The 25,433-nt window shown below is 50.2% G+C and overlaps 2 protein-coding genes across 16 annotated transcripts in view; one reads left to right on the plus strand and one right to left on the minus strand.

The window, feature by feature from the left end:
- WDFY2 (WD repeat and FYVE domain containing 2) overlaps window positions 1-5,216 on the plus strand; it is a 182,776-nt gene extending 177,560 nt beyond the window's left edge. For both annotated transcript variants that reach the window (XM_033436916.2, XM_033436917.2), the window contains exon 12: window positions 4,377-5,216. In XM_033436916.2, the coding sequence (XP_033292807.1) occupies window positions 4,377-4,409 (33 nt within the window). In that variant the 3' untranslated portion in view covers window positions 4,410-5,216. The remainder of the gene's footprint in view (window positions 1-4,376) is intronic.
- Window positions 1-25,433, minus strand: part of DHRS12 (dehydrogenase/reductase 12) — a 177,499-nt gene that overhangs the window by 30,828 nt on the left and 121,238 nt on the right. For 8 of the 14 annotated variants that reach the window (XM_049701345.1, XM_049701341.1, XM_049701342.1 and 5 more), the window contains 6 exons: window positions 24,337-24,429; window positions 22,947-23,028; window positions 8,087-8,148; window positions 6,710-6,814; window positions 5,212-5,302; window positions 1,045-2,700 (listed from right to left, as the gene is read on the minus strand). In XM_049701345.1, coding sequence (XP_049557302.1) covers window positions 2,420-2,700; window positions 5,212-5,302; window positions 6,710-6,814; window positions 8,087-8,148; window positions 22,947-23,028; window positions 24,337-24,429 — 714 coding nt within the window. In that variant the 3' untranslated portion in view covers window positions 1,045-2,419. Of the gene's footprint in view, window positions 1-30; window positions 627-1,044; window positions 2,701-5,211; window positions 5,303-6,709; window positions 6,815-8,086; window positions 8,149-22,946; window positions 23,029-24,336; window positions 24,430-25,433 lie in introns of those variants that run through there. The other 6 variants (XR_007473227.1, XR_007473226.1, XM_004274621.3 and 3 more) reach the window with 4 other exon arrangements.

The raw sequence follows: 25,433 nt of genomic DNA on the forward strand, positions 1-25,433 counted from the left end.
ATGTGACACACGCACTCCAGCAGCCCTGCGTTGGCGTTCACCATGGCTGGCTGAGCAGACCTTTTTATTTTCTTTATCTTTCACACAAGGCTGCTTTACCTGTGGCTGATAAACTTTCCAAATGAAGGAGAGAGGACTCAGGAAAAATACAGCCAGGAAAAGCCTTCGTAAAAATTCATGAGGCCCATTTTACAGATAAGTGGGAAGAAGTCGATGACTTGCACGCTGTCAAAGGGCCGGTGGGAGGGGCGGCTGGGTTGCCCCTCCTCCATCCAGCCTGCCCTTGCCCGCCCGGCCCCGCCCACACCCAGCACCGCCCACACCCAGCACCGCGGCAGCCCCCAGTGTCCTCCTTTAGGAAAGGAGAGATTCATGCCCGGGGGGCCGCTGCTCACTGATCTTCCAGGCGGACTCACCAGAAAGCCCCTTCCTAGGGGCTCCTCGGCTGACAGCCTGGACCTGAGCACCTCAGGCACGTCTGAAGGCCCCGCACCGTGGGACTGGTTGAGCGGTGCCCAGCTGGGTTCTCCTCCGCTGTGGGTTTATTTCGCCGTGACCATCCAGAACGTGTATGGAGCTATCCTAAATCTGTCCACCGATTTTTGTTACAACTTTCCCCAGCGTCACTAAGACATAAAATGCAAATAGCTTAGAAGTTTTACCAAACAGTAGCACCGGAATGCCAGGTGCGTAATTCAAGCCACTTTTTTTTTAACATCTTTATTGGCGTATAATTGCTTTAAAGTGAATCAGCTATGCGTATACATATATCCCCATATCCCCTCCCTCTTGCGTCTCCCCCCCACCCTCCCTATCCCACCCCTCTAGGTGGTCACCAAGCACGGAGCTGATCTCCCAGCGCAGTGCAGCTGCTTCCCGCTAGCTAGCTACTTTACTTTGGTAGTGTATGTATGTCCATGCCACTTCTAATCGTAGCAAATGTAAATAAGCCAGTCCATGGAATCTTAGGAAAAAACCACATCCCAAAGGAGAAATTTACACAGGAAAAGAAGATACTGCGGAAGAGGCAGATTCGCTAGTTCCCAGCCCCAGTCCTATTTACTTTAAAATAAAAGCTCCCATTCTGTGTGGCTCCTCATTGCTACAGGGGGTAACCTTTAGGGGGATTTTTTTTTTTTCCGTGAGTTTTAGCACACTTGTCAGTTAGATGCTGATGTTAATAGCTAACAAACATATATCAGGTCTTTACGACGCACCAAGCGCTCTTCTAAGTGCATTACTAGTAGTTCACTAAATCGTTAAAACCACCCCTTGAGGTCGGTAGCACTAAAATCTCCACTGACAGGGAAAACGAGGCCCCCAGAGGGTAAGTAACCCACCTGTGGTCCCACAGTGAGGAGATGGTGGGTCACGGCTTCAATACTAGGCTTTGTATAAAGAACGGGGCTGATTTCTATGACTGCAGAAGGAGAGGAAGCCAGCTCAGACCACAGCAGTGGAACATGGGCCAATCTATAGACGTGGGGTCTGTGTACTGGTCTACCCCTGGGCCACACCTTCCCATATTTTATGAGGCGGTTCCAGCCCCGCGTTGGGTCTGGCCTGGCCTATTTAAATCTCTGAGCTAGCTCTTCCAGGATTTCAATTAGTTTTTCCTCTTCAGCCGGTGAGGACGATGTCCTAGCAAAAGGCAAATGTGTGGGCACTGGTTTCCGGTCTAAAAGCGAGAGGGAAGAACAAAGGTGTGAGCAGCGAGGCGGCGTGGACGAGCCTCTGCCCACCACTCGGGCCCCGCGTCAGTCACGTCACGGACATCTGCTGGGGAGGGGCCCACACCGGACGGAGTTAGATGCCACCCCTGCCTTCAAGGGTCCCCACAGACGATGAGGTGCTACAGAAGGGAGACCGAGTTGGGGAGGACAGGTGTCGGGCTGGCTTTTGAGGGACTCCAGCGGGCTGGGGGGAGGGTCCTCAGGCATGGGTGCCGGCGGGGGTGGGGTTTGGGCTTGGGGAGTGTGGAGTGCTTTGAGAACCGGAGAAGGTACGGCCACGCCCCCAGCCTCCACAGGGTCACCAGAGCTCCATCATGGCTCAGGCTCAGGCAGCCACATCCGTGGTGGGGAAAGAGGCAGAAGGCCCTGGCCTCCAGCATCCGCCCTCAGCATGCCTCCTCTCAGACTGCCCGTCGGGATGCTGCCCAGGTTGGGAGCAAACCCGCAACAGATAACTGCCCCCGGAAGCAGAAAGAAGAGACTCATTCCCTTTGCACTGCTGCTTGCAGCTCCCATCCCCGGGTCTTCGGAGAGGGAGCTTTCATCTCCGCGGTGCCCACAGGGCCCGGCCTCTCCCAAGACTCAGGACAAGGATGACAACCCGAGGATTTCATCCTCAAGGGACCCACTGAGTTCAGAAAGGTGGATGGAAAAAGCGGGTGGTGCGAAGTCAGAGGTGAGGCCCTTCACAAAGCGCCCCGACAGGCGAAGGAAACGCCCTGCCAAGGAAGGCCGGGCACAATCACGGGGAAGGGGAACAGTCCCTCCCAGCCCCGAGCTGCACGGAGAGGAGGGTCGGTGGCGCCTTCACACCCAGGGAGGAAGTCACCTTGGAAGAAGCGGCCGCTGGGCTGCACGGCGGCAGTTGGGGCGAGAGCCAGCCACAGCACGGTGTCCGCGCCCTGGGCCTCAGAGCGCAGCCTGGCCCCCAGCCTGGCGTGGAACCCGGGCATCGACAACCGCACACCTGCAGGGGCGGGGTGGGGGGGGCACGGACAGGGAGGTGAGGACAGCATCCTCAAGCCAGGACGCTGCCCGCGCCTGGCTTCTTCCAATGACAAAATAACAACGATGAAATGGAACGGGACCACAGACTGCCCTCTTTCCACTTCAACACAGCATTCCGCCAGGCTGTCCAGATTTCACACAGCCTTGTCACAAAGCCCCTGAGGTGTCACCCTGTGGCCTGGGAGGGAAGTGCTGCTCACCAGAGCCCCGAGTGTGTTGGGTCCCGTGTCCCCTGGGCCCCGGGCGCCCAGACCAGCCCGTCCCCTGGGAGCAAAATCTCCAGCACCTCCCCGCTTTCTATCCTAAGAAAGGAGGGTCACGCTGAAGCTGAGAGGGGATCAGACTCCCGCTTCCTGGGTGAACCATCTCGCCAAGGATTCTGACCTCTCCGAGGATCCTGGCTAATGGCTCCTCGGGCTGCACTAGTGTTTCCTGCTTTTTAGGGAGGAGTGTAGTAAGAAGGGGAGGGACTTCTTCATTCCTCTGCCAAAGCTCCTCTAACTCGTCCTCCCCCTGCCCCCCACACCCGGCTACACAGAGGTTCCCCTCCTGGTGTCACCTCCCCAGGGCCCCCGTCCTCACCACGGGAGGCCCAGCCCCCCCGCCCACAGACCTCGGGGAACACACTGTCCCAACAGTGAGCACGCTGGGAAACAAAACTGTTCTCTCGTGAAGCCAAGGAAAGAAAAGGAGGCAGAGAAAACAACGTCTGAAAGCCGTAATGAGATCAGAGGATTTCAGAGAGAGAAAGGATCATCTAATCTAAGGCCCTCAGTTCTTATATTAAAAGTAATTTTTTTTTCTTTTCACAGAAACAGTACTTGCTAATTGTGGAAAAATGAGGAAATACTGATGAGCAAAGAGAAGGAATTTGAATCCTCTGTCACAGCACTCGGGGAGGACAAGTGTCCCCGGCCTCAGCCCCTGCCCAGCCCTCCCTCGGGCTTCTGTGTCCCCAGACAGGCCATCTGCACCCGAGAGGCCCAGTCGTTGCCCTGTGACCTGTGGACAATAGAGGGCAAACTGCACCTTGACCCCGATGGTGGATCCAGGGGGTGGGCTTGGAGCACAGATTTTGCAAGCACACAGGTTGACGTGAGGACTGTCAGGGTGATGTCCTTGGGAGGATGACAGGCTGGCTGCCCTCCACGGCCTGACGGAGCTACCTGGTCAGGCAGGGCTGGGCATGTCTCCCATCCGGAAGCGACAGGAAGCAGCCACCCTCTCGCAACACCCCTGGCCTGAGTCCCTCCTGGTGTGCCTGGCTGAGGACACCCCCTCTGCGTGTAAAACAGGAGGCTGCCCGACGTCCTCAGATCCGTGCCCCAGAGGGCGGGTCTGCGCCAGCTCTCCTGGCCAGGTCTCCATGGGATGCTACGTGGCACCAACATACGCCTTCTTCCATGGGGATATGGGTGTAGCAAAAATAAGACCCTAAGGCAGTACAGTTAGGGGGACTGATACCTTCACTTAATGGTATAGTGCAGTTTTCCTTTCCCATAGACATTTCTCCCCAGCAGTTTTCAGGGCTGAACAGATTTCTTGTACAGGTGCTCCATAATTTATTAACTCACTCTCCTAGCACGAGTGCTGTGATGAGGAACCTCATTTTCCACATCTCTCATTATTTCTTAGGATGAATTCCAAGGATGTATATACAAATGTTAAGGCTTCTGCTCAACCGGCTTTCAGAAAGGACGACAGCACGTGTTCGAGAGAGCCTGCTTCCCACGACACTGTGGCCGGGCCCAGCTGGGCCATCCTGACCCCCCCGTGCCTCAGTTTCCCCATCTGGAAATGGGCATGATGCTAGTGCCCACCGCAGTGGGGCTGTGAGGACACACGCGTCAGTATCCAGACACGGCTGTGAGCAGCTCTGGGCTCTCAGGTGTCCTGGGGGTGCTCCTGTGCTGCTGTTTTCAGGGGAGGAGGAAAGAGCTACACAGCCCACGTGATTTACCCGAGACCACGGAGTTGGGAGGGCCAGATCCCGAGGAGAGCTCTGCTCTCCCTCCCTGCTGCTCCAACGCGCTTCCAGAAAATTCCACGTGTCTCCTTCGTGATTGTTACTGACCTGTGCGCATCACTACTTCTAGGAACCCGGGCGGCGGCGAGGTGGCCTGGCCTATCCCCACGTTCCCAGCGTCTCCCGTTGACTTCCCTCGGTCCCTCTCGCCCCCCCTCGGTTCGGTTCGTTCCTCTCCGACACTCAGTGTGCACTGGCTCCGCCCGTCCCGAGGGAGGGGCCCCCAGCCGCACCCCACCCCAGGGCCACCCCCTCTCTCCGCCAGGCGCGGGGCAGATTAACAGCAGCTCAGCTGTGAGGACCGGCCTGCCCCTCTCAGTGGAAACGAAGCCATTCCTAGTCCTCCTGATACTGGTTTTAGGCCAGTCCAGGGCAGAGTCAGTCCTGCGGCCGCCCAAGATACCTTTAGATGAAACGCAGGCGCCGTGGAAATGAAAGACCTACCTGGGGTGTCGACCCAGCCGGGATGCATGCACGAGAAGTGGATGGCCGGGTGCGCTCGGGCCCACTGCTCCGTCAGGACCACCTGCTGCCTCTGCACGGGGTGGGTGGGGGGCGAGGATGAACAAACGGGAGGGGGGCAAGGGGGCCCCAACCCTGCCTCGCCCGCCCCCATGTCAGATTTCACCTTGCCCTAGAATCGGCTCTCTACCCCACAAGCTCTGGCTACAACCCAGCGCTGCGTCCCGGCCCCTCCGTTTGAGACGCAGACAGACCAGCACCGGAAATGAGGGAACGCCAACGCCGCACGCTGCCCGGGGGCTTCCCCCTCCCCTCCCCCTCCGGAAATGACACCCAGAGAGTCGTCTTTCCCAGTTGCTTGTGTTGCAGTGTTCGTTGCTGGGGCCCGCTCGCTGTGTACCCTGGCCACCGGCACAGGCCGGCACTGAGCGGGTGTCCGTGGACATGTGAAGGAACTCCTGCCTCGGAGTGTAGGACGCGTACTGGGGATGCTTAGAGAACACAGCTGTTGCAAATTCCTTGAAAAATCAAGTACCCCCCACTTAAGCCTCAGCTGCAGGGAGACTACTGCCCAATCCCAGGGCACTTGGATTACGTTTTGCAAAGAGCTCCATCTGGGCCTCATTTACGGAGTGAGTGGTTTGTTCCCATGTTCCCTGGAAAAACTCAAGAAGTATGGTTCCTTCAATTGTCAGGATTGAGTCATGAGAAGTAATCCACCAGGAGCTGGCCTGGGGCTCGCTGAGGGAAAGCGGGGCAGAGCCAGGGCGCAGGGGGGGCGGGGGGGGGGGCGGTTTCGGACAGAGGCAGACCACACCAACAGGAGGGACAGCTGGTGGGCACTGGCAGCTTCACAAACGACGAGGGAGCCCACCCAAGTAATGAACTGAGGGGCCAGAACTATAAATGTGGAAGGTATATAGCCGGCTTCTAAAAACAGCTGTGATGAGCTGATGAACGACGGCGTGACTACACTTTCTGTTAAGATCCGGCATGAGATCTGGACCCCTGCCCTTTCCTTTCAGAATTGGATGCACATGCCCTTCAAAGGGAGCCCAGAAACCCAGCGTTGTTCCAGGGGCATCTGTCCAGCCAGTGAGCAGGGGCTGCCCAGGGAGACAGGAGTGACTTCCTGGGTCCATATTCCCTCTGAGCCGTGCCGGGCAAGGAACCCCTGCTGGGCTCCTGCTGTGGCGGCCACCGGCTCTCACCATGCTCTTTGTGGGTCTAAGAAACCAGGGGAGAGAGGTGGCGGCCTTTGTGGCTCTTCCTAGGGGCTAGCTGAAGCCCCCCAGCCCCACCCTGGTCCAGACAGACCTGGGCTGGGCCAGGCTCCTGATGGAGAAGAGGGTTCTCTCTCCACTGGGGAACATTCAGGTGCTGCTGGGAATTACTAAGGTCCAAATTAACGTGAATCCCAGAATTAGCCTTCCTTGGGAAAGCACCCAGGTGGCAGCCTTGAGAAACTCCCCTCACTCACTTTGTTTTGTGCATAGACCATGGTACCATCGAATGCTGTCCTTTCTGACTGTAGGTCATCGGTATTCAGTTTCTGAACCAACATTCCTCCGGAGGAGACTGTTACCTGCAATAAATATAATGGAGATATGTACAGAAAAGTTCATAATACCCTCCCATCCCTCTTCTCTGTCAAGCAGCGTATTGGTTTCTTGTTGCTACTGCAACAAATGACCACAAACCTAGTGGCTTATGAAGTCGCAGATGAATCCCCCACTGGAAGCTCTGGAAGTCGGAAGTCTGAAATGTGTCTTATGGGGCTAAAATCGAGGTGTCAGCAGAGCTGCATTGCTTCTGGCAGTTTCAGGGGGGATCCGTTCCTTCCCTTCTCCAGCTTCTAGAGGCCACTCGCATGCCTTGCTTTGGGGCTGCACCATGCCGACCGCCTCTGCTTCCACTGTCAAGTCTCCCCTGACTCTGGCCCTCTTCTTAGGACCCCTGTGACTACACTGGCCCACCTGGGTAATCCACGATACCCTCCCCATCTCAATACCCTTAACTTAATCACACCTGCAGAGTCCCCTTTGGCCACGTCAAGGTGACATTCACAGGTGCCAGGACCTAGGACCTGGACCTCTCGGATCAGGGGAGATCATTATTCTGGCCCTCACAGCACAGAGAATGCAGCCTTCCTCCCAACTTCTCTGATTTCCGTCACTGTAACCCGTTAGCCTGTCCCCTCCCCTTTGAGAGGCAGGTTCTCCAGGAAGTGCACCCACCCACCCACTGCTGACTGCCTTCCCCGGCTGCCCCTGCTCTTCAGAAGCTCCCCTTTCTGAAGGCTTTGCCAACTCCCAGATGACACTGGGGAAGAGCCTACAGTGAGGGCTGGGGCTTTGCACAGCTCTGCCTCCCTTTTGGCAGGGGACTCGTTGGTTGTGTATGGGCAGCAGCCACCCAGCCGCGGCAAGAGGCAGGAGCAGGGAGGGTGGAGGGCCCCTGAGAGCGGGGCAGCGGGGGGAGGATCGACAGCCGGCTCCCAGGAAGTCTCTACTGCCAGAGCGAGCATTCTGGAATCCCAGGCCCCGCCTACAAGCCCCTCAAGTACGTGTGTCCTGAGGACAAAGCCGCAGGCTGACCCTCACCTTGACCTGGATCCCTCCCCGCTTCACTGGCCCCTCCCTAGACCCACCTGGACGCCGTCTGGGCTGGCACACCGCTGCTGGATCTCAGATTATCAAACAGAAGGCCCATGGACCCAGGGGACAGAATTTGGCTCCCCCTATGGACGTGGACAGCATGGCCCCCTCGGGACAGTTGGGGCAACAAACGTAGGACCACTGATTTCCCATCAGGAGCAAAGTCATTTACTTACAAAACATCCCCAAAGTCAACTCACCACTCTGGGGTCGTGTTCTTTCTCCAAGACGGGGATCAGGGCGGTCGTGAGAACATACACACCTGGGGAGGCACAGAGCATTCATGAGGGGGCATGGGGCCATCTGGTGCCGCGGGACCCCTCCTCTCAGGTGGCCGCGGGGTGGTGGTGAGGTAGCACCGTTTACCCGCTTCCTCCGGGTGAGCGGCAAGGGGCTGCCTGAGCTGCGGTCCCCTCCTCTCAGAGGGTTTCTAGTTGCATCGCTGGAACCAGCCCTGAGTTGCTACTACCCACTATCCTGTCCCTTCTCCAGCCTCATGGTTTCCTTTCCCCAGGATTGGAACAAAGATGCCTTAGAACCTCAGGGACTGAGACAACAAAATGTCCTCACCAGAGGAAGGAAAAAAGCAAACTGCACAACAGTCTGTGATCCCACTTGGCAGAGAAAAAAAATGTATATAGACACATATGTTCATTATGTCTAGAGTGTGCACGGAAAAACAAGAACAGGAAATGTGAAATGTAGCAACACTGCTTAGGCCCCAAGGGTGGGATTAAGTAAAGCGTTTGCTTCCTTTGCTGGGCATTTCTGTACGGTTTGAATTTGAATATTTCTACAATGAGCATATAACCTTATGGTTATTTCTGCAATCATAAAAACTGTATGTCTAACATTTGTAACAAAATGAGAAAAATATTGTTGAAGTGTATCTGACATGGAGATATTCACAGTACATGGAATGAGACATTTACAAAACGGCAGGAGGAACAGAATTCTGTTTTTGTGAGGAAAGATGTGTCAAAATGAAGAAAAAGTATCTGCAAGGATGATACTGTGGTGCACTAAAATGTTCAAAATGCTTATCTCTGAGTGGGCAATTATTATTTCTGTGTTCTTATGCTTATCTGTTTGTTTTTTTTTCCCAAACAATGAACATATATTACCTTGTGTTAACAGGTTGGGGGTCGGGGAATTGAAATGAAAGCCCTGGGCTCTTTTTGGGCCACTCGTCAGAGTTTCTGCCTGCCCAGCTGTGCCCACCACCTTGAGCCCGGCCCTGTACCCAGGCTCACCGGAGCAGCCTGGTGTCACGGAAAGGGCGCTGGGGGGAGCCAGGAGCCTGGATTTGAGTCCTGGCTGGCACCTACCAGCGGTGTGACCACGGGCAGGTCGACAAAGCATTTCAGCCTTGGTTTCTTTACTTGTGAAAGGGAGGCCATAGCTGGACAGCCCACCTCCTAGGATCACAGGGTTTTGTGGTGAAACGAAAATGTGCACGTAGACTGGAAAGCTCTCTGTGCACATTGGTTGTTGCCATTTTATTTCATTATTATTAGTTCCTATTATTATTATCAGCAATGCTGAGTTGTGCCCTTCACGCCACACGGCATTCTTGGTGTCTGCACCCCAACCTGTCGCTGAAGGTGCCTCGTTAGTGTGCAGGATTTTTAAAGTCTGGCAAACGCTGGGTCTCTGACAGCTGTTGGCCGCCGTGCAGTGGCCTTGAACACTTTCTTTGCATTCACTGCTGGTGACTTTCTCTGTGATTTAATTTGCGAGAAGTAGAAAGGACTTCTGCCAAAAGCTATCAGCCCCATCAGCCTGCCGTGACGGATTGTCATAAACGACTCCTTGGCGTGAAGGAAATGAAAGCTGGGAGCAGGTTCCACACCACAGGCCTGCACCCCTCCTCCAGAGGCTCCGCTGCTTCCCTCCCAGAGGCCCTGAGGGACTCGCCCGCACTCGCTCACCCCACTGGCCAGGCGCTCCTCCTAGACGGATGAGAGCTGGGGTAGCCCCTCTGCGCCTCTCCCCCGACCCAGGAGACCAGTGATGTGTTTTGTTTTCTGCTTCATCCTCTGCGAGAATATACCCTACCGGTATCAATTTAGACGCTGACAGAGTCACCGGCAGGAAGACTAGCTGGGCCATTCATCCCTACCAAATACGCTCACCTGTGGGGCACAGCCAGGTGGTAGGTGATTTTTTTAAAACTCCTGGAGAAACTGCAGTTTTTAGCAGCAGACCTTCAGGGCCCTTTCTATCATTAAAAAAAAAAAATCTCCCGCATTCCAAATCCACAAAACGGGCCTCTCCCATCCTGCTCTCTGGGTCCCCCCGCCCCCAGCAGATCTGAGCCATCGTGTGCTTCTATATGCCTTTTGCCTCCTAGGTCCCCAGCTTTATCATTTCAAAGCACATATATCACTCTTCACACACAGCAAGCATTTCTCCTCCCTGAGAAGGAGATGAAGCCTCTCTCTTTCCAGCCACAAGTGATTTATCATCCTCCAGCCTCCTAGCCAGCTCTCTGAGGCCGTTCCTGTGTACCCTCAGCATCTTTCCAGGCCAGCAAAGAGAAACACAGGAAGAATCTGCTACATGCCCAGTACAACCTCCCTGTTCCTGCTCCGTTCTGCCTATAAAATTTCTTGCCTTGTACAGTTCTTTGAGGCTCCTATCTATTGCTAGATTGACGTTCCCCAATTTAGGAATCTCTGAATAAAGCCAATAAGATCTTTTAAAAGAATCTGCTAAATTAATAACAGAAAAATATATGAGTAGTATGTATGTGTATATTTATATATATATATATATATATATTATTTTAATTAAAAGAATTGGAATTAAGAGGATCCCAGAGAGGTTCTGTGACTTTTCCAAGTTCCCAGCAAGTCCACGCAGAATGGAAAACATGGCAAATCTCCCTTTTCTTGAGTCCTTCAACCACAGAGACCCAACCGACTCCGGTGCCAAGGGAGCAGGAATGAATCCCGTTGTCTGCAAGTCACTGCTCCTTTAGGATGAACATGGCACCAGGAGCTCCTTGCCCAGCTCACAGATCCTACCACGGGCCCGCTGTTAACACGGGCGCCAATGCCACTCTCCTGCCCCAAAGCCCTTCAACACTCCAGGCGCCCAACCAAATTCAGCAGAAAACTCCTCGACCTGGTGTGGTAGACGTCTTCTGGAGATGTGCCCCATCCCCTCCCCTTAGGGCTGGGCCCTGCATCCTGTAACAACACGTAACCGAGTCATGACCCGGGGCCAGGCACTGTGTGTGAGCCACGCAACCTCGACCCCATGGGCAGAGGAGACTGAGTGAGGGGCGACACCTGAGCCAAGCCGTACCAGTCGAACCCTCCCCGCAAGAGCACGGGCACGGGACCCTTGACTCAGCGGCCGCCATATTTGGCCCATGTGCACGGAAAAGCATCCTGCAGAGACAGGAGGGCTGGGATAGAGTCTGTGGACAAGGGTCCCAGAGAAACAGGAGAAGTTCACCCCGCTTCCTCACGCTCTTCTGTCCTGTCCCTGACGCTCCCAAAGCCCAGCTGTGCCTCTGCCGCTAAGTTCTGTGAAGGCTGCCCTTGCCTCCCCCGCAGTAAATCAGTTTTGTTTAGTCGGCTTGAGTGGGTTCCTGTTCCTTGTAACCAGACAATCCCTAAGACACTGGGCTTGGCCTTAGCTAGATAATCCACCAGCTCACCTGTGCTCACCAGCTAATAGGAATATCCTTGGGAAGGTGCAAGCGGAGCGCTGCTGGAAACAGCTACAGGTGCCTCCGGGTCATTCCTATCTCAGTACGAACCAGTTTAGTAACTTCCATTCCCCCGAGACTGACTAGCCAAGATCAGGGACATCTGGGGGATTCAGAGCTTTGATGAGGAGAAAAAAAAAAAAAAAGAACCTATTTTAGTCTGGGCTCCTGGGGGAGGGCAGGTCTGGGTGTAGGGAAGACACCTTCAGCCACAGGATAATGTGCCCAAGCTGAGTTCTGCTCCCAGTAATAAGGAAAATAACTCATTATCATTATGACTCATTAGTATTTTTAATTTACACAATGCCTTCCTTCCAAGGAACTCATTATGTCGATGGAGGTCCATTACGAGAAAGAGATTTGGGAGTGGAATTTATGTTGGACGTAGTCTTCTAAAATACGGCAACAAGGACCTTTATGACATGGGTACATGACTTGAAGCCAATCTCTCTCTATAAGCTCATTAGGAAGGGATGTTACACTGTGTCGAGCCGGGTAACGCTGAAGGAGAGGTGCGGAGTACGCTTAAAGCACGCCTGAAACCACATTTCCATCCGAATAATAAACTCATGGTGCTCCTGAAATCATACCACACCATGGGTATGATATATTTCAGTAGCATTAAAAGTATTGTTTGATGAGAAAAATCTACTGCAATGTTTACATTTAGCATAGGAGAACTGACTGGAGTTTCTATTAAGAAACCTTCACAGCCAGCTTGAAATAAGGCCACTTTGGTTACTAAGCGGGTGTATTCGGGTATATGCTCCTACCAATTGTACTATCTGCCGGAGAAAATGACTGTCCCTCTACCCCTGGCAGGTTACTGGTGTAGATGTTAAAGGAGCAGACAGTTGCGTGATGAATACTATTGGGTACCTCTCCCATTGGTACAATAACACAAACATCCCATAGCGAGCCTAGGGGCCTCACACACTGACTTTACAAATTATATAAAGACCATTTCAAAGATCATATTACCTGGGGAAGCTGGGAGCACAGAGTCCCAGAGAAAATGAGGCATTAAGAGGCATTAGAGTCATCAGTTTCTCGTGGGGTATTTACTCTTGGTTTGGGGTCAGACAGCGGTGAGGATGAGTCAGATCTTTCCCTTTGCCCCCAACCTCAACTTCCCCCGCTTCCAGTTCCACTTGCTAAATGCCAGACCCAGTGATAAATACTAGGGATACTGTGAGAACTCCCTGACTGCAGGGTGTTCACCAGGCATTAACAGGTTATTATGTAATGAACCTACACCCACAGTGAGGTCAGTGCTGTGCAGAAGAGACTGCTCTGAGCACATGGGATGGGGTGGCGGTGGCATCGGGCCTGAGTTAGCAGTGAGGTGACACCTGAGCTAAGATTTAGAGGCGAGAGAGGCAGGACTAAGCTGCAGGGTGCTAGGAGAGGGTAGGGATGGGAGGAGGGTGTCCAGGCATGGAGCACAGTCTGTGCAAAGAGCCTGGGGGTGGGAGGGCTCACTCAAGGGTGGCTGAAGCTGTGAGCAGCTGGACAGCATTGTTTAAATGTGGGAATGGACACCTGTGAGCTCTACCTGTGAGGTGGGAAGGGTCCACCTGAGAGGAGAGGGGGGAGCTCTGGCACCTGTCTTGGGCTCCAGGTAACCCACAAAAGTGAATATGCTATCACCTCCTTGTCCTCCCCAGGCCATCCAAGGTCTGTACCTCAGGGTGCTACAGCTCAACCAGTGTTTCTGGTGGAAGATGACTGCATCACTCCCTGCTGTCACATCCGAGAGGGAGGCTGTTGGTACTACACCTGGGGCACAAGGAAAGAGCCTGCTTTACAGCAGGGAGAGAATGGGCTTATTAAAAGCATGAAGGTGCTTAATTGGGATTTTGTTTTTAAAATTCCCCAAATGGGTGTGTGGTAGAACTGCTGTGAGTAGCTCTCCTTTAAAAACACCCATGGAATCCCAGCCAGATCAACCCATAAGGTCCTGGGCCCCCGGGCCAGGATGGGGTCGGGCACCTCAATGGCTTCCTGAATTGGGGCCAGTGCTCCTTGGCTGGGAGAACAGGAGGTGTGGTCCCCACGGGGCCCCGAGAGAGCTCGCCCCGGCCCGGGCACTGCAGTGGCTCAGACACCACCCCAGAGTGGCGGGCAGGTAGGTGGGGAGGCCCATCGTGGCCCAGGGGCTCAGCTCTGGAAGGTGTTTGTGCCTCATCCAAAGCAGCCTCAATGGCTGGCAGAAAACCAAAGCCAAGGGGCAGAAGACCTCTGACTTTTGGGTTTATCCATTCTGTCCTTAGGAGGGCGGCACAGCCACCGCCCCCCACCCCCCCGCAGTGCAGTTTTAGACCAAGAGCCTCACCCAGGGCTCCAAAGCCGTTCTGGGGGCCGAGGGGTCCTACCTTGTAGCTTCAGGAGCTCCAGACCCCACCAGTCTCCCCTGATGCCTGAAGTCTAGCCTCCTCACCCCCAATCTATCAGTCCTCTGGGTGAAAATGTCTCAAGAATGAGAGGAGTGATGGGCTAGGGCTTGCCCTAGAAGACAGTAAAATGTATGTGAATAATGAGAATAGTGCAGTCGTGACAATAATCACTAGATTGGTGGAACGGACTGGAGCTTGGAAAGAGAAGCAACTTAGTGAGAATTTGGTACACGAGAGAGACAGCATCACAACTCAAAAGAAAGGAAAGATTATGCGATATGTAAGCAGAGCTGTGACACTGTTTATTAAAAAGCATGAGAAGAAAGAGAGAAAGAAAGAGGAGAAAAGGGTCCTTACTGACCTAATATCCAAATAACTTCCAGTGGACGAAAACGCTAAATAAGAGAAAATGTTGTAAGAAAATAAGGGAAAAAAACAAGTATTTAGAGTAACCAGGATTTTTTTTAACCATAAAAACGAATAAATCAGTCTTAATAATAGCTATACAGCCTGACTACATAGAAAATTTAAACTTCTGTGTGACCAACCAAAGCACCAAAAACAGAATTAAAAAGTAATTTGCTAAACTGGGGCGGAGGAGGTGTCAGGGAGGAACGCACTTGTGATAAATGTGCCAAAGATGGCTTATAAACCAACAGTTTAAAAGACGATGATCACAATTGAAAAATGGGCAAAGGACATGAACAGGCAACTCTGCAAAGAAATACAAATGGCCAATAAATAAGCACCATCGCCAAGTTCAATATCACTAGTAACCAAAGCAACGCAAAGAAAAGTAAGAGGCCAGATTTCATCTATCACTTTTGCAAAGGTGGGTGGGACCCAGAGCTTGCTGGGATAGGGAGAGATAAGCACTAAGAATGCTGGTGGGAATACAAATTGCTCCAATTTTTCTGGCGGGCAATTTGGTTAATGTATCATGTATTTGGCAATTTGGTCAAAGGTCTCAAAAATGGTCACAAACGAGGTGTCTGTAATTTCACTCCTAGGAATCCATCCTAAGGCAATAAGCAAAGATCCACACAAAAATGTATGAACAGAGGTACTCATGGTGGAATCATTTTCAACAGTGAGAAGTTGGAAACAAGCTAAATATCCCACAATAGGGGCTAAACATACTAAACTATGGCACATTCATACAACAGAATATATTCTAAAGAGAAGGAACATTTTACAGGATGTTTAATGACACGAGAAAACATTTATAACATAATGCTACCTGGAAAAACACAAGACTCAGAATGGTATACACACTGTGGCCCCTCCTCGGAGTAGGGGACACACATAGAAAAAGGCTGGAAAAAACAGACCCATGTTAATGGTGGTTTTATCTTAATGATGGAATTACGGGAGAGTCTTGGCTTCTCTTGGATACTTTTATTTCCCTGTTTTCTAAAAGAAGACACATTTGTCTTATGATTAGAAAAAAGCGATCCTGAATAAACACCACCTCCCTACCCTGCCCCCCACACAAAGTCCTAAGATGGCACCTGCTAAGATGAGCGCAGATCCTTGGTTACTGAGCTGTGAGCTGGGACCCAGAAAGGAGTGTAGCCCAAGGGAATAAGAGAGGGGAGACAAAATGTTTGGAGGGAAGGAACAGAGGAGGCGTGAGGAAGGGAACTGGGAATGGTGCAGAATGCGGGATGCTGCTGAAGCCATACTGGTTTTGCTGGGGACCTGATAATACTCCAGCATCCATTTGTTCCGTCGTTTGAAGAGATCAGAGGGCCTTGGGCATCTTGGGGCCAGATTTCAAAACAGGAGAAGGACACCTAAGGGAGCCCTCTGATGCAGCTGGACAGCAGCCCTCTCTCCCTCTCCCTCCTCCTGCATCTTCCTCTCTCCCTGCATCTCAGGGGCTTCTTAGGGGAGAGGTGGTGCAGAGAAAATTCTAGGACAACGATGGGGCCACTGAGGAATGATGGGAAGGCCAATGAGACACTGAGGCTGGCTCATCACCTTTTCTTTTGTGACTACTGCCTGCTTCCCAATTTTACCCAGAACCAGGTGGGCTCACAGAAATCAGGAACTCTGGCTCCAGTCAAGGGTTCCTCATGGGGTCACCTTCCCTCACCCCAAGACTCTCCTGGACAGCAAGACTGCCATCTCTCCGTCCATAGCCTTTGCGCATTCCACTATCCTCGGAATAGTGGAAGGACTTTCTCCGGCCTCTGCACAGCACAGCATGGAAGGTGCCTCTGCGTTTACTCCTCACCAACTGATGCCTTTTAGCACCTACCATTATCAGGCGTGAGCAGGGTGACCTGTGCTCTAGGCTGGAGGGAAGACAGTGCCCCTTCTGGGAGCGCACTGATTCAAGGAGGGCACCTCAAGTCAATCATAGCAAATAGTCTGCTTCTTACCAAGAAACAGACTCACTGTGCGGAGAGCTATGATACTTTTCTATCTTTTTGCTTTTTCTTATATATTTTTACATCCAGTAAAATTCTGTGTGGGGGGGGCGGGGGTGTGTGCAGCTCTATGAGCTCTTGCAAATGCATACAATTGGGTAACTCTATGCATTAGATTGTGCTGTGATTCACAACCATTCCGTCACCCCAAATATTCCCTCACAGTCACCTACTACCTTTGTGGTCACACCCTCCTCCCACCCCTAACCACCAGCAACCACCAATCTGTTCTCAGTCCCCATAGCTTTGCCTTTTCCAGAACATCATATAAACAGAATCATACAATGTATCCTTTTGAGTCTGGCTTGACTTTAGCCAATGCATTTAAGATTCAGCCACATTGCTGCAAACATCAATGTTTTGTTCCTTTTTATTGCTGAATAGCATCCCATTGTATGGAAGCACCACAGTTTATTCACCAGTTGAAGGACATCTGGGTTGTTTCCAGTTTGGGGTGATTATGAATAAAAATAAAGCAACTATAAACATTTGTGTACACATTTTTGCGTGAACACGTTATTTCTCTTGGGTAAATAACTTACAACTCCTTCTTTAACCCTCACCTCTAGCCTATAAAGGTATCATGATCTCCATTTTACAGAATGGGAATGTGAGGCTTGAGGAGGTTTAAGCACTTTGCACACAGTCACGTAGCTGGAGGAACTGGATTACCCACCCAGTAGGTCAGCTCAAAACGGACTGAGCTCCTCGCAAGGGCCAGGCAGTGCGTGCACTCAGTGATTCATGCTCTGTGCCAGAAACCACCTATCCAAGGGTGACTTCTATGGTGCTAAGATAGGGTCACAGAGGGTGCTCTGAGGGCCCAGAGGAGGAGAAGCACTGGCCAAGCTCCAGGCTGGTGTGCTCCCAGCAAGTCACGGAGGAGAAGTGAAAGTGAACCAGGAAGGGGACGTTCCAGGCACCGGAGCCACAGGAACAAAAGCATGGAGGTATCCTGCTGGTGACAGGTTCCAAAACTAATGGGCGGACTGGCAGAGGATCCATGTTGGGAAACCATGGAAGTATGTCTGGACAGGTGGGGGAGGTACCATAACAAAGGACTTCAGTTCCAGGTGAAGGGATCTGGATGTTACAGCAGTATTAGCTGACATTTCTACAGTGCTTACTATCCCCAGGTACTGTGTCTTTCTGGGAATCCTGAAGGTTTGGGAGCTGGAAGGTTTTAGGAGCCAAATGGCACATAGGTGAAGCTCCGAGTAAGGCTTATTGACACATAAGAATGCCTGGCACCAAACACCTTTAGTGCCTGAGGGCCTATTTCACCTTGGAAGTACTGTTCTCTGCTTTCCTGGGGTTTGGACCCCAGCTCCCTTCATGGACGGAAAGAGAACTTAACCATGTGGTTACTGACGTCGTTTATGTGTCTGACTCCCCCACTGGACCGGGAGTCCATATAATTTCTGAATCCTCATCGCTGACCACAGGGTCCAGCTTACAGTGTGTGCTCTTTAAATGTTTATTGAACAAACAAGATATTTTGCTCATTAAATATTTGGGGTTAATAGTTACCACATCAAAGTCAGATGACCCATTTCCAAAGACTTAGAATGTAATAAAATAGACCCTTGTTGTAGATTACTGTTTGACAATGTTCACCCTCTCTTCCCCAGTTACCTGGGAGGAGTATGTTTCCCTGACTCTTGATTTTGGGCTCTGTGAAATGACTTGCATTGGTCAGCTGGACGTTAGCAGATCTGAAGCAAGCAGGGGCTTGCAATGTGCTTGCACACTTGGGCTTCTGCTATTGCCACTGGAACATACTCTGGCCAGCCTAATGGTCCAAGGAGGATGCAAGAATTTGGAACATAATGCAGACCCAACTTGCTGCTTAGAGATACCCTACTGAGCTCAGCTGACGTTAGCCCACCCAGCAGACCTGCCTAAGAGTCAATAAGAAATACATGCTTATTTACTGTATGCCTAAGAGATTTGGGGGTTGTTTGTTATGTAGCAAGAGCTGATAGATACAAGCCTATAACAAAAATGGACCAAATATAATTTTGTTGTCCTTTATTTAGGAAGGTGAGTCACTCAGACTCTGATTTCAAACTACTTCTGGTCCTGTTTCCTTGTTTATGAAATCTATAAAGTTGTTATGAGAACTGAACGAGATAGTCCAAGAAAAACACTTAGTGGAGCCCCTGGCACATGGGAAGTGTTCAGTGTGTGCCATTATTATTACTATTATTATCATCATCATTATTAAGGTGTTTCTGGCCCCTGGGTCCCTGCTTTAAACAGCAGTTACCATTGGGTGTGGAGCTATGCCGGTGAGCAGAAAGCCCCAAATTACAGAATGTGAAGGGACAGAACATGTACCGTGCACTGATGTAGGCGCATCCTTCCAAGATGACCTCAACTGAACTCTCCCACCCTCTGCCAAAGATCTAAGGCACCACTGCCTGTTTATTACGGTCAATTAACTGATGACACAGCTGTCTCGGAGGAGGTGGATGGCATCCTTGTCTCGTGTGCCGGGGGTGAGAGGGGCTGAGAGGCGGGTGAGAGCTGTGATCGGCTGGTGCTCGGGCTGTGGCCAGCTGCCAGCACAGCACTCCGCGAAGCACTGCGCCCCCACCCCCACCCCCCACATCCGTCTTCACTCCTCACGGGCTCTGAATGCCACTGAACGCCAACAGGCAAAACGGATATGGTTTGAGAAGACCCGAAACACAGGGGCAAGTACAGCGACCAAACAGCATCTGTCTCATGAGATCACTTCACCTCCACGCTTCGTCTTCCCACACATCTACCCTGGGGCGGCTCATTTTCGTCCCTAGGAGAGTAAACTATGAAAATCTCTCCATGCCCCACCCATCCCCGCAAAAGGAGAGGGAGAATGATTTCCAACCTTTATCTGATTCATAGACTGTGATGTCTTCACAAAGAGCCACATGCAGCCTTGGGCTCTGACAGTATTTCACTAATCCACCACCTCCCGAACTCTTAGGATCTGGTGATAAATTCTGCAAATCCTACTGTGTCCTGTCCTCAGAGTATCAGGAATCTACTGATGTTTGGCTGGGGATTGGAAGTATTTCTAGAGGCCAAACGGAATCTTAGAAAATAGCAAACAACCTAACCTGTGTTACATAATCAGGCCATGAAAACATGTTTCACATTAGAAAGGCAGCCAGCAGTTTCCTAGGACTCAGACAGAGGTATGGGCTGTTTGCTTGGCTCTGCACCTGCTTCAGAATGACAATATTTGAACCTCTCTGTATCTCCTCATCTGTACAGCAGAAGCACGTCAAGCTGCCCTCTCTGTCACAGACTCGCTCCTGTGTATGTTGGACTACGTCTTCCCCTCTGGAGAAGAGGAATAAATATTAAGCATGAGAATTACTATGCTTCTCAGAGAGGTTGGCAAGATCAATAAAATGTTTCTAACACAGGTAGGAAATGAAAATGAAGAGATATCAAGGTCCTTAGAAGCAGACCGGATCCAAAACAAAAGTACAACATAATCAGCTGTATAATCAAAGAGGCAAAAGCAAAACCAAACAATAATAAATAATAAAATAAAATTTAAAAAAAAGGGAATTCCCTGGTCGTCCAGTGGTTAGGACTCTGCGCTTTCACTGCGGTGGCCTGGGTTCAGTCCCTGGTGGGGGTACTAAGCTCCAGCAAGTCTTGCAGCGTGGCAAAAAAAAAAAAAAAGGCAGTTCCGTGAGAGTCTATCAGATCTGCCCCACATTCTCAATCAAGGCAGATTCCCAGGAGGCCCTCTAAGCAGTGTCCCCAGCCCTGGGCCATGCTTCTCCTGGCACGGCTGGTCACTCCCCTCCCAGCCTCCCTTTAGCACTTATCTCACGATAACGCAGGGATGGGTCTGAGGCAGGAGATGCTGGGGGCTGGTAGAACTCATCTTGGTTATGAACATGGGCTCTGGAGGCAGACAGACTTGGGTTCAAATTCTGGCTCCTCCACTTGACCTTGGGCAAGTTATACAAGCTCTCTCAGTCTAGTGTTTTCATCTGTAATGTACAGGCAGGAATACTTCCATCATAGGGTGGTCACGTGGGTTCAGTGCCATATATACGTACGCCACCCACGAGTGCCCAGCGTGCAGCGCACACCCAGTAGAATTTAGCTGGGTGGTGGATGGGCAGGTGGGGAAGCAGCAGAGCAGGCTTCATCCTGTGCAACCCCACAGGGCCCTGCACTTTTTGAATACAGGGGCCCCCATTTTTGTTTGGCACTGGGCCCCGCAAATCACAAAGCTGGTCCTGGAGAGCAGCCACCTGGGAGGCCAGCTGCTAGGACCCTAGAAGTCCTCGCCATCCAGGAGAGTTAGAAGGCAAACCCTGGCATGACCCCCCATGTGCGTACTTTTGGTAATTTGGGCAAGGATACCACATTTGGAACAAAGCGAACATTGGGAATATTTTGTACTAAACCTGCAGCGTTTCATAGCAAGCTCCCAGGGATTTGTTTAAGAAGAAATAAATGCAACCTCAGTGCCAGGGAGAAAGGTTCTTCCCCACTCCAGATGCTCTCTTTCTCCTGGAGGGAGAACAATGGACATCCTCCCTCAGCCCCTTCCTCTCTCCATTGCGAGGACGGGACCACTTAAAAACTGGAGTAAATTTAGGGGCAGTAATCTGGGCTTGCTGAGCTCTGCTCCCCACGTCTTCCTCTTCCTGGGAGGGGTTGGTGGTGTCTGTCTGAGGCCAGCCAGATGCAACAAAGCAAGTGAGGCTGGCTAACTCTGGGGTTTAGCATTAAGGAAGCCACTTGGCTCTCACGTGAGCCATGCCCTTCAACCAGCCTTATCCGTAACAACAGTGATTTGGGGCTTTCATCCACTGTCTTAATCCTCAAATTGTTCAGTTCTTGGTTGGGAAGAGGGTTACTATTTAATGGACACCTTCAACGACAAACACAGGAACCCCCGCCATTCATCTTGTGACTTAGGATGAATTAAAATGCCTTATTAAGGGGCTTCCCTGGTGGCGCAGTGGTTGAGGGTCCGCCTGCCAATGCAGGGGACACGGGTTCGTGCCCCAGTCCGGGAGGATCCCACATGCCACGGAGCGGCTGGGCCCGTGAGCCATGGCCACTGAGCCTGCGTGTCCGGAGCCTGTGCTCCGCAGCAGGAGAGGCCACAACAGTGAGAGGCCCGCGTACCGCAAAAAATAAATTAAATAAATAAATAAATAAAAACTAAAATGCCTTATTAAAAGCTTCACTTCCTATGAGGAAATGGTATAGTCACTGGGGAGAATCTTAGATTCATTGCATCTCCGAGTTGAAAGGCACCGAAATAGTCTACGGTTGGTCCCTGACTTATGATGGTTTGAATTATGATTTTTTGACTCATGACGGTGTGAAAGCGATACACATTAGGTAGAAATCGCACTTCAAATTTTGGATTTTGAACCTTTCCCGGGGTGGTGATATGCGGTATGATGCTCTCTCGGGATGCAGGGCAGCGAGTTGCAGCTTCCAGTCAGCCAGGTGATCACAATAATGAGCAACGCTCACACTTACAGCCATTCTAGAGCCAGACAACCGTTCTGTTTTTCACTTTCAGTATAGTATTCAATAAATTACATGACATATTCAATACTTCATTATAAATTAGGCTTTGTGTTAGATGATCTTGTCCAACTGTAGGCTAATGTAAGTGTTCTGAGCATGTTTAAGGTAGGCTGGGCTAAGCTACGATATTCGGTAGGTTAGGTGGATTAAATGCATTTTCAATTTACTATATGATCAACTTATGATGGGTTGGCTGGGACCTAACCCCAATATAAGCTGAGGAAGATCTGTACTCCAGACCCCTTGGTCTGAGATGGAGAAAATCCAAAGAGGTTAAAATCCCGGTACCTTGGTTTTCAGACTTTAGTGTGCATCAGAATCATCCGGAGGGCTTGTTAAAACACAGACTTCTCAGCCCCATCCTAGTTTTGGATTTAGTAGAGCTGGGGGTGAAGCCCAAGAATGTGCGTTTCTACCCAGCTGCCCAGTGATGTTGATGCTGCTGGCCCAGGAACCCTACTTTGAGAATCACTGGCCTGGCACAAAATGAGTCGGCCTGTTATTACAGAGCAGGAACCGGAACCCAGGGGTCCTGCATTCCAGGTGAGTGCCCTTCTTGGCCCATCTTCTGGTCTCATGGTTGCACCTTTCTCAGCCCTGGCTGGAAGCTCCCCTGGCTACAGTTTTCATGTCTGCACTTTCTACCTAAGATGACCTTGCCCTTCTCACCAAAGTCATGTCTATAATGAGCCTTGAGCTTCCTAGGAAAAAAAAACTTTAACAATGCTAAGTATTCCTGGCACTAACACATATTATGTAAAACATGAAAAGAGTGTTTTATGAAGAAATAATAATGCAGTGAAGGATAAATTTAAAGTAAATGCAATCACGCCAAGGACCAAGAACCCAAAAAGTAGATCAATGTTTTTCTGATCCTTCTACAGTATCATTTATGTCTACATTTATTTTGCTAAAAGCAAACAAGAAAACTGCTTACACTTACCCAGAGTGTTGGTAGCAAAGTTTTTTTCAAGTCCATCTTCCGTGAGCTCTCTCTTATTGACCATGCAACCTGCATTATTGATCTAGAAAGTACAGTTCCCATTTCAAAATAAAGGAAAATAGGGCCAAAGGACCTGTTCCCAAACCCCACAGTTCCACCACCACCACTGGTCCCACATTCAGGTGACGACAACAGTTCAGCTCAACTGTCCCTTCACTCCAAACCCCGTCCTGGAAAAGGCCATTTGTGCAGCAGCCTCAGCCTCGGGACTGTGCAGAGACCTCCGACGACCAGGGCCTGGCCCGGCAACCTAATTCATGATAAAGTGCCCCAGGAGTTCGTCTAGACCAGCGCTGTCCAATAGAAATATATGATTTTAAGTTTTCTAGAAAGTGACCACATTAAAAAGGTAAAAAGAAACAGGTAAAATTGATTTTAATATTTTATTTAACTCAATATATCCAAAAGAGTATCATTTCAAAATGTAATCAATATAAAAATGTTAGTTTACTCTATTTTTTTTTTTTTTTTTTTTTTTTTTGCGGTACGTGGGCCTCTCACTGTTGTGGCCTCTCCCGCTGCGGAGCACAGGCTCCGGACGCGCAGGCTCAGCGGCCATGGCTCACGGGCCCAGCCGCTCCGCGGCATGTGGGATCTTCCCGGACCGGGGCACGAACCCGTGTCCCCTGCCTCGGCAGGCGGACCCTCAACCACTGCGCCACCAGGGAAGCCCTGTTTACTCTATTTTTCACACTAAGTCTTCAACATCGGCAGATTTGTACACTGGTGGCACATCTCAGTTTGGACTAGCTACATTTCAAATGCTCCGTAGCCATATTGGACAGCGCAAGAGTAGACCTGAGCCTGAGTGAACATTTCAGAGCACATTAGAAACTATTTGGGTAGAAACGCAGCTCAGCTCAGAGTATATGCGAGGAGGAGAAGGACACCAGCCCACCTGAGTCCTCTAGCTCTCTCTGGAGAGCAACTGACTGTGTTACTAAAAGATGTGCTTGTCTGCAGCAAGCGTTCTTTTGGACTAAGCTTTTTATTTAATTTCCCCCTGAGCCTCTTATTTTAATATAGCAATCCCCAAATCTACAGAGTTCAGGAATACCAGTATACAAATCATCATTTTATGAAAAAAATGGAACCTCCCCATCCCCCCCACAGACCCAGTGGATGGTCCCTTCCTTTCCCCACAAATCCAACCAATAGGGTTAGATTGACTCCAATGAGTGAACCTGATAACTGAACAGGCCTCCCCATAAAAGATTCTCACTAAGGTGTCACCATAAAGATCCACAAACATACACACCAGTCTACAACCACACAGGCAAGAAAGGCACATGCATGAGATTTACCCCCTACTTATGTTTACAAAGCTCACCAGGACATTGAGGGTATGTTCCTGCTTGAAATTTTCAACAAATTTCCAGACTGTCTTGGGATCAGATAAGTCCACAATGTGCAGAAAGATGTTCTAAACCAGAAAACAAAAAAAAATTGTAAAGCCTTAAAAAAAAAAAAGATAACATGTATTCTTTTCATTAAAAATAGTTTAAAAAAATGGTTTTAAAAATCAAATCGTTTGGAATGATACAAAATGGAAAGTCTCACTCTTCAGAAGTACACCATTGTTCACAGTTTCTTGCAAATCATCCAGAAATATTTTAAGTACATACACTATTTATAAATGTATTTTTCAGGCATTATATATTATACATTTTAAGCATTATGTGTGTGTGTGTGTCCCTTTTCCATATAGATAGGATCAGAATATACATTGTTCTATATCCTTCTTTTTCACTTAACAATATGTTTTAGAGATTTTTTTCTTATATATAAATCTACCTTCTTTCTTTTTTTTTTTAACCAGGTTGTTTTCTTATTGTTGAGTTTCTTTTTTTAAACATCTTTATTGGAGTATAATTGCTTTCCAGTGGTGTGTTAGTTTCTGCTTTATAACAAAGTGAATCAGTTATACATATACATATGTCCCCATATCTCTTCCCTCTTGCGTCTCCCTCCCTCCCACCCCTCTAGGTGGTCACAAAGCACCAAGCTGATCTCCCTGTGCTATGCAGCTGCTTCCCACTAGCTATCTACCTTACATTTGGTAGTGTATATATGTCCATGCCACTCTCTCACTTTGTCCCAGCTTTCCCTTCCCCCTCCCCATTTCCTCAAGCTCATTCTCTAGTAGGTCTGTGTCTTTATTCCCGCCTTGCCCCTAGGTTCTTCATGACCATTTTTTTTTTTTAGATCCCATATATATGTGTTAGCATACGGTATTTGTTTTTCTCTTTCTGACTTACTTCACTCTGTATGACAGACTCTAGGTCCATCCACCTCACTACAAATAACTCAATTTCATTTCTTTTTATGGCTGAGTAATATTCCATTGTATATATGTGCCACATCTTCTTTAGCCATTCATCTGTCGATGGACACTTAGGTTGCTTCCATGTCCTGGCTGTTGTAAAT

Source organism: Orcinus orca, chromosome 18, assembly GCF_937001465.1.
Source record: "Orcinus orca chromosome 18, mOrcOrc1.1, whole genome shotgun sequence".
NCBI classification, from domain to species: Eukaryota; Metazoa; Chordata; class Mammalia; order Artiodactyla; family Delphinidae; genus Orcinus; species Orcinus orca.